This window comes from Ursus arctos, unplaced genomic scaffold, assembly GCF_023065955.2.
Source record: "Ursus arctos isolate Adak ecotype North America unplaced genomic scaffold, UrsArc2.0 scaffold_63, whole genome shotgun sequence".
Taxonomy (NCBI): domain Eukaryota; kingdom Metazoa; phylum Chordata; class Mammalia; order Carnivora; family Ursidae; genus Ursus; species Ursus arctos.
Window position 1 is genome coordinate 161,346 of NW_026623082.1, and position 8,847 is coordinate 170,192.

Sequence of the window (8,847 nt, forward strand, 5' to 3'; positions counted from 1 at the left end):
CACTCCCAGTGGGTTTCCTCTCTCCTTAGGTCATCCCTCCTCCAGGGAGCCTCTCCATTTTTGGCCCTGCCCCACCTCTTCCTAAGCTGTCATCTCTCCTTCCCCCTCCCCCCACAGCCCATCTCTAGTTCCTTCTCCTCCCCCCTCTCTAGAGTAGACCAGCTAATTCCTATTCCATTTTTAGATGACTAATCATGATACTAGCCTAAGTTTATCCATAGCCTGAATTTACAGCTATTCCTTCCTTTCATGGCCCATCCACCAAACACATCCAGTCTTTTCAATGAGACAAATTCTTTACACACAGTATGTCATGTCCATATACACTTGTATTTTTCAAAACAAATAGCAGTTATGCTGGTTAAGATGTTGTGTTAAAAGGGATCCTTAAGTTTAAATGCACTGAAAAGTAACATTTTTGTGTGTATCCAAAACAGACATTTGCCTGCACAAATGTTGCAAAGTTTACCCTAACAGTTAGGACTTTTTCACCAAATCATAGACATAGATATGGAAATCATCATCAAACTTGATGAAATACACAGAAGGTTTGGCTTTGACTTGGTGAATGACCTTGCCTGTCCTTTTGGAGCCATCTTCTTTTGTATATTCCACATGTTTACCTATCAGGCCATCTATAACTCCTTCTGGCTCCCTCTCTGCTGGGGGAGACTCACTGGACTCTGGCATGATACGGAGGTCTCCTTCTTTATAATCATCTAGAAGCTGGTACATGTATAAAACAGGATCCTTCTCATAGGTAATATAAAACCAGGCTTTCATGATAGGTGCTTGGGCCAAGACCATTCCCCTCCATTCATCCTTAGAACCATGCTCACCCTCAAACATATGTTCCACAGCTTTACCAATTATGGTGTTTGCAAGGTGCACATCTCTGACTTGAGAAAATGGCACCTTATCAGGAAGGATCTTAAGCTTTAAAATCCTTTCATCTCTGTAAAGTTCCAGTCCATAGACACAGTCAATTCCATCATATTTGACCAGGTAAAGAGAGGGATTTATAGGCACCTGATCCAGAACGGTTCCTTTCCACTGGGTGATGGGCTCATCACCTTCCTTCCATCCATGTGAAATTCTGCAGCCCATGATGTTCCTTCGGGGCTGTGATGAAGGTCTGCCTCTCTGTTTCTTTTGACAGTTCTTTTTCTTCCTCATATTTGCAGATCCGATGTGATGATCAACAGTTTCCCTGGTTTGCTTTCCTGCAGCTGCCTTTTTGTGAAGGGTCTTCATACCTGCAGGAGGCGGAAAGAAACTAGGGAGAAATATTTGCCGTATTATAGTGTGAGTTTTCCCCTCTGCATTGTAAATTCCCTGGGCACCAGGTACAATCTGCCCAAGTTATTCAGATGTGTTCAGCAGGAATACTGGATATGAAGACACTATTTCATGTTTGCCTTCGGTGCCCTCCCCCCCAGGCTTCTTTGGCTGTGCTGCAGGATTAGAGAGGAGGTGGTTGTGGTTGTAGTGCATTGAGTCCCCAGATAGAGAGAGCAGGCTCTTTTGCATAATGCCTGATCCTCTGTTTGCATCCTAGAGCCCTCACACCAAGCACAAATATTCACCATTTCTTAGCCCCCACCCTATTACTCCATTTCTACTAATGCTGTTACTCCCATTCCCCTCTTCATTGCCATCTATTCTTCATCCGTTTTACCTCCCATCCCCATGCTTGGTGTTCATCTCTCCGTGTCTCTTCCTGGTCATCCCCATATTCCTGCTGAGTGCCTACAGCAAATGTATTCTCATGCCTGGCAACCTTTGTACATCCTCCAAGTGCTCTTTATCTCCCCCCAACGCACCACCACAGCCCCCAAATTACCCTTCTTAGTCTCCCTCATCACCCATCGGAGTACCGACCCCAATTTTCCCGCCGGGCACCCACCAACCGCCATCCTCCAGTTTTCTAGTCCAGTGCCCACCTCCCCACGTCCGGGGATTTCGGGCCTCAGGTGCCCAAATGGGACACCTTGCCGCGCTGCCTCCGCTGTGAGCCTGTGGCGAAAGAGGATCAGCAGGCGATGAGTTGGGTGTTTGCAGGAGCTGAGAGGGGAGGATCCGTAAGCAGGAAGCGTGTGTTGGAGGGCAGTGAGGAAGGTGAAGCGGATTGATGCGGTGTCCCTAGCACTAGGCTCAGGGGCCCTCTGCCTCACTGTTGGCGGCAGCCGCTCTGCCACATCTGGCTCCCACCAGCCTCTGCCGCCGCCGCAGTCTCCTCCCTCTTCCCGTAGCGCAGCTTCCTGCCAGGAGTGAGGCCTCCCCTTCCTGCCAAACCCCGCCCTTCCCCACCCTATCCCCAAGACTCACACCCACCACTGCGTTGGACCTGGGAGGTTCTCCTTGACTCCTAGGTCCGCCCCTTTCCAAAGTGGAGAGCCTCTGGGCCCACAGCCCCCACCCCCGGCCCCTCCTCTTCAGTTCAGGGACCCCAGTTTTCTCACCACAGCCCCCACCTCAGTGCCCTTGCCCCATCTGCTTTCCATCTTCCATGAATCTGCCCTTCCTTTTCCCGTGCCCTTCTGGAGTTCTTTATATACAGAAATCTGCCTTTCCTGTGATTAAAAAGGATTTGAGGTAGGACGAGAGAACCGCGCCTCAATCTGCCGTCTTGACCCAATATCTATATCATTTTTAGTGTGTGATCATTACCAGACTTTACAGCTTGAAGATGTTTTCCCTTTTTCCTCTCTTTTTAAATTCTTCCACTGAATACAGAAGTGCACAGTGTGGACGTTGTGTAAAATTCAGAGATTCATTTGGATAAAACAATCCACCTTAAATCCACTTCTCATTCCCCAAGTTTTGCAGCAAAATATTAACACTCTTCATTTCCTTCATTTTTTTCCTAATTTCTTAGAAATCTGAGGTCAGTTTGCAAAGTCAATCATTAAAAATTCTTTGTAAAATCATTTTAATGACATTTGAAAATACAATGTATATAGCAATATTAGAAATACTAAATACTCTCTATTCAAGATTAATTTTACTTATTTTTATTGGAATATTTAAATGTAGAAATAAACTATTACCAATAAAATATAATTAACTTTTATCCTTAGCCTTTATTCTCTTCCCTTCCCCTTTTTAATGCTAATAATCATCATCCAATTTTTGTGTACCCTAACAATCTTTAGATACATATAAGTATGGATTTAAATATACTATATATTATAAATATTATATATATTTAATATATAAATATATAATAAATATGGTATATACATTTATGAATGGGTACCATGCACTTTCTGTCTCATATTTGTTTTTTAAATGTACTGTGGGAAGAAAAATAATAGTTCTTTTTCTGACATTTCTTGGAGATGGCTATGGGTCATTATGACTCAGGTATCTAAAGTGTGCAACTCATAAGAATATGATGGCTCTACACTTTATAAAACTAACCAATCATGTACTTGGTTACAGCCTTTAGTACATCTTTTTTTTTAACTATGTAAATTCATTCTTACAGTTATTCAAGAAAATGTTCTTTTTTTCTTAATGGTTACATTGTCAGCAAGTCTGAAATAAAACTCTGATATGGCTCATAATCTAACTTAGCTGAACTTTATTTTAAACTTTATTTTAAATAGTATGTATACTATTTTTCTGCAGCTTGTTTTGCTGCTCAATATTTGTTTTTTATTTTGAAATGTTTGTTTTTTAAATTTATGTTATGTCTATAAAATTCTCTGTTGCCTTAAACTCTATTGCAGAATATACATATATAGTGATATATGACAATTACTTATAAAGTTTTCCAAAGTAGCTTTATCATTTTGCTTTCCTACCAGTATGTAAAAGAGTTTGATTTGCTCTGAATCCTCCTCAGCTTTTGGTATTGTCACAATTTTTTTATATTAGCCACACTCATTGATGTACAATAATCAGTTGCCTTGTGGCCTTAATTTGTATTTCCTTAATGATTAATGATGCTGAACATCTTTTCATACGCATATTTGTCATCTGTATATTTTCTTTGTTAAAGTGTCTTTTCTGAATATTTGCCTTAAAAAAAAACTGGGCCCATACTTTCTTATTCTAGAGTTTTTGAGGGTTTTATCTATATGATTTATAAATATTTCTCTTTGTGGCTTGTCCTTTTAGATTTTTAACCATATTCTTCACAAAGCAAGAGTTTTTAATTGTGATGAAATGCCATTATTATTATTATTATTAATTTATTTTATGTATTCTGCTGTGGGTTCTATATCCAAAGCTCTTTGCCAAACCAACATAGGTTTTCTCTAATGCTTTCTTCTGTAAATTTTAGAATTTTACAATTTACATTTAGATCTACAACCCATTTTGAGTTAACTCTTATTTAAGGTATGCTGTTGTGTTGAAATTTGTTTCTTTGCATATAATTGTCTAGCTTTCTGATACCATTTGCTTAAAAGTCTATCCTTTTATCTTTGAATTCCTTTGCCCCTTTGTCCAAAATCAGTTGACTACATTTGTGTACATCTATTTTGGCCCTTTCTATATTGTTCCACTGAACAAGTGGTCTATCTTTTTACCAAAACCCACTCCTTTTTTTTCCAGCTTTATTGATATATGGTTGACTAAAACATGATATATATTTGGGTTATACAACATGATTTTTAAAAGGTATGCAATATGATATTTTAATATATGTATATATTGTGAAAGGATTACTGCAATCAAGTCAATTAACACATTCATCACCTCAGATACATTCCTTTTTTTGGGTAATAACCCACTTAATTACAGAGCTTTAGAATAAGTCTAGAAATTAGTGTGACTCTTCCAATGTTCTTCTCTTTTCTAATCTTTCAATATACTTGTTTGGCTCTTCTATTTACCTTGACTTTATGAACATATTTTAGAATGAGCTTGTTGATACACACAAAACTCTTAATGGATTTTGTACAGTCTGTAGATCAGACTGGGAAGAACTGATTTCCCAATGCTATTAGTATTTTAATTAATCATCAAGTTGTAGCTCCCCCATTTACTTAGGTTTTTTTTTTTATTTCTTTCATCAGTGTTTTGTTTTTTTCTGCACACAGATCCTGCACATATTTTATTAGATTTATTCTTAAGTACCACATTTTTGGTGCTAATATGAATATAATTTTTTAAATTTCATATCTAATTGTTTAGTATCAGTCTATAGAGACGTCATTAACTGTTGTATATTGTCTCTATACCCTGCAAACTTGTTAAACTCATTTATTAGCTTTAGGAGTTTTTTTGCAGATGGTTTGGGATTTTCTAGATAGACAATCATATGGTCTGTGAACAGAGACAGGTGTTTTTTTTTTGAGAGTTTTATTTTTTACTTACAAATATATAGGCCTTTTTGAGGAGTCCTCTATAATCAATTTCCCTTTTTCTCTTTTGATTTTATTGCTATTGTTTATGTGAGTATAAAATATCTTAAATGGAGACAATAAAATTATGACTTTTAAGATAGCATTTTATAAAAAGTACATTATATACATGAGAATCATAGGATTGGAAAGAATTTCAGAGGTCAAGCTGTCAAACCACACTTCTGCTCATCTTTAGCCACTTTCTAGCTATGTTCAGTTCCAGTTGGAGCTGATGACAGTGTAGAAGTTAGAACTTTTCCTTCCTTCAGGGTAAAATCACCTGACTTAGGAGGTACAAGGTCCCCATTGAGGCCCAACCTACCACTGTTACACTTGACCTTTCTTGGGCTATTTCCCCTTACCACTGTCACCTAGCAGAAGTACTGTGAGACAAAGTTATAGGATCTACCTGTCATTCCAGGACCTGCTGCAAGAAGCAAGGCAAGGAAGTGGGGAATACAAGAGCTGTCAGGCAGCACCTCTTGCCCTAGATTTCTCTCTGCTATTCTTCACATCCTCATTCTCATTTTCCTCATATCCACCATCATTATTGCTTTTATTTCTTACCCCAACTTTTCTCTCTCTCTCTCTCTCTCTCTCTCTGCACTTTAGATTTTTCTTTTCTTTTACTTTCCCCTCCCATTAACCTGGCTTAGACTTCCAGTATGATGCTGAAATGTGGAGGTGTGAGACGTTACTCTTACTATTTTTAAGGATTCAGTCTTTTCTAAAAATATTTTTTTATTATATTATGTTAGTCACCATACAGTACATCCCTGGTTTTTGATGTAAAGTTCGATGATTCATTAGTTGTGTATAACACCAAGTGCACCATGCAATATGTGCCCTCCTTACTACCCATCACCAGCTTATCCCATTCCCCAGCCCCCCTGCCCCCTGAAGCCCTCAGTTTGTTTCTGAGAGTCCATAGTCTCTCATGCTTCACTCCCCCCTCTGAATACCCCTCCTTTCTTTATACCTTTCTTCTTTTACCAATCTTCCTAGTTCTTATGTTCCATAAATGAGAGATAATTGGCTTTCTCTGCTTGACTTATTTCACTTAGCATTATCTCCTCCAGTGCCGTCCATGTTACAGCAAATGTTGAGAACTCGTTCTTTCCTTTCTTTTTTTTTAAGATTTTATTAATTTATTTGAGAGAGATAGAGACAGCCAGTGAGAGAGTGAACACAAGCAGGAGGAGTAGGAAGAGGAAGAAGCAGGCTACCAGCAAAGGAGCCTGATGTGGGGCTCGATCCCAGAACACTGGGATCAGGCCCTAAGCCGAAGGCAGACGCTTTAACGACTGAGCCACCCAAGCACCACGAGAACTCGTTCTTTCTGATAGCTGAGTAATATTCCATTGTATATATGGACCACAACTTCTTAATCCAGTCATCTGTTGAAGGGCATCTCGGCTCCTTCCACGATTTAGCTATTGTGGACATTGCTGCTATGAACATTGGGGTGCATATGGCCCTTCTCCTCACTATGTCTATATCTTTGGGGTAAATACCCAGTAGTGCAATGGCTGGGTCATAGGGTAGCTCAATTTTTAACTTTTTAAGGGACCTCCACACTGTTTTCCAGAGTGGCTGTACCAACTTGCATTCCCACCAACAATGAAGGAGGGACACCCTTTCTCCACATCCTCTCCAACAATTGTTGTTTCTTGCCTTGTCGATTTTTGCCATTCTAACTGGCATAAGGTGGTATCTCAGTGTGGTTTTGATTTGAATTTCCCTGATGGCTAATGATTTTGAGCATTTTTTCATGTGTCTGTTAGTGACTTGTATGTCTTCATTGGAAAACTGTCTGTTCATATCTTTTGCCCATTTTATGATTTATTTGTTTCTCGTGTATTGAGTTTGAGAAGTTCTTTGTAGATCTTGGATACCGTCTTTTATCTGTAGTGTCATTTGCAAATATCTTCTCCCATTCCGTGGGCTGCCTCTTAGTTTTTTTGATTGTTTCCTTGGCTGTGCAGAAGTTTTTTCTTTTTTTAATTTTTTTTATTATATTATGTTAGTCACTGTACAGTACATCCCTGGTTTCTTTTTTTTTCACACAGTGAGATACTTTCAAGAATGTAAATATGTATTTTTTTAATATTTTAATGTTTTTTAGAATATTATGTTAGTCACCATACAGTACATCCCTGGTTTCTGATGTAAAGTTCGATTATTCATTAGTTGCGTATAACACCCAGTGCACCATGCAATACATGCCCTCCTTACTACCCATCACCAGTCTATCCCATTCCCCCACCCCCCTCCCCTCTGAAGCCCTCAGTTTGTTTCTCAGAGTCCATACTCTCTCATGCTTCATTCCCCCTTCTGATTACCCCCCCTTTCTTTATCTCTTTCTTCCCCTACCAATCTTCCTAGTTCTTATGTCCATAGATGAGAGAAATGATATGATAATTGTCTTTCTCTGCTTGACTTATTTCACTTAGCATTATCTCCTCCAGTGCCGTCCATGTTGCAGCAAATGCTGAGAACTCGTTCTTTCTGGTAGCTGAGTAATATTCCATTGTACATATGGACCACAACTATTTAATCCAGTCACCTGTTGAAGGGCATTTCAGTTCCTTCCACAATTTAGGTATTGTGGACAATGCTGCTATGAGCATTGGGGTGCATATGGCCCTTCTCTTCACTGTGTCTGTATCTTTGGGGTAAACACCCACCCAGTACTGCAATGGCTGGGATGTAGGGTAGTTCAAATTTTAACTTTTTAAATGACCTCCACACTGTTTTCCAGAGTGGCTGTACCAACTTGCATTCCCACCAACAACATAGGAGGGATCCCCTCTCTCCTCATCCTCTCCAGCAATTGTTTCTTGCCTTGTCAATTTTTCCATTCTACCTGGCGTAATGTGTTATCTGAGTGTGGTTTTGATTTGAATTTCCCTGGTGGCTAATGATTTTGAACATTTTTTCATGTGTCTGTTGGCCATTTGTATGTCATCATTGGAAAAGTGTCTGTTCATATCTTCTGCCCATTTTATGATTTGTTTATTTGTTTCTTGTGTATTGAGTTTGAGAAGTTCTTTGTAGATCTTGGATACCAGTCTTTTATCTGTAGCATCATTTGCAAATATCTTCTCCCATTCCGTGGGCTGCCTCTTAGTTTTTTTGACTGTTTTCTTGGCTGTGCAGAAGCTTTTTATCTTGATGAAGTCCCATAAGTTCATTTTATCTTTTTTTCTCTTGCCTTTGGAGTTGGGTCATGAAAAAGGTTGCTTTGGCCAATGTCATAGAGGTTGTTGCCTATGTTCTTCTCTAGGATTTTGATGGATTCCTGTCTCACATCGAGGTCTTTCATCCATTTGGAGTTTATTTTTGTGTATGGTGTGAGAGAATGGTCAAGTTTCATTCTTTTGCATGTAGCTGTCCAATTTTCCCAGCACCATTTATTGAAGAGACTCTCTTTTTTCCACTGGAGGTTTTTTCCTGCTTTATCAAAGATTAGTTGCCCAAAGAGCTGAGG

General features: G+C 39.2%; 1 protein-coding gene across 4 annotated transcripts; it reads right to left on the reverse strand.

The window, feature by feature from the left end:
• Positions 1–313: 313 nt before the first annotated feature.
• Positions 314–2,227, reverse strand: LOC113248760 (spindlin-2). Of its 4 annotated transcripts, none has more exons than XM_026490340.4 (2): positions 1,944–2,227; positions 314–1,256 (listed from the first exon to the last, which is right to left on the reverse strand). In XM_026490340.4, exon 2 carries the CDS (start codon positions 1,252–1,254, stop codon positions 478–480), a length of 777 nt encoding a protein of 258 aa, XP_026346125.2. In that variant the 5' UTR covers positions 1,255–1,256; positions 1,944–2,227; the 3' UTR covers positions 314–477. The 4 variants fall into 4 exon arrangements, with proteins under 4 accessions (XP_026346125.2, XP_057164181.1, XP_057164180.1 ...); XM_057308198.1 differs by having other exon boundaries at positions 314–1,276; XM_057308197.1 differs by having other exon boundaries at positions 1,907–2,227.
• Positions 2,228–8,847: the final 6,620 nt, after the last annotated feature.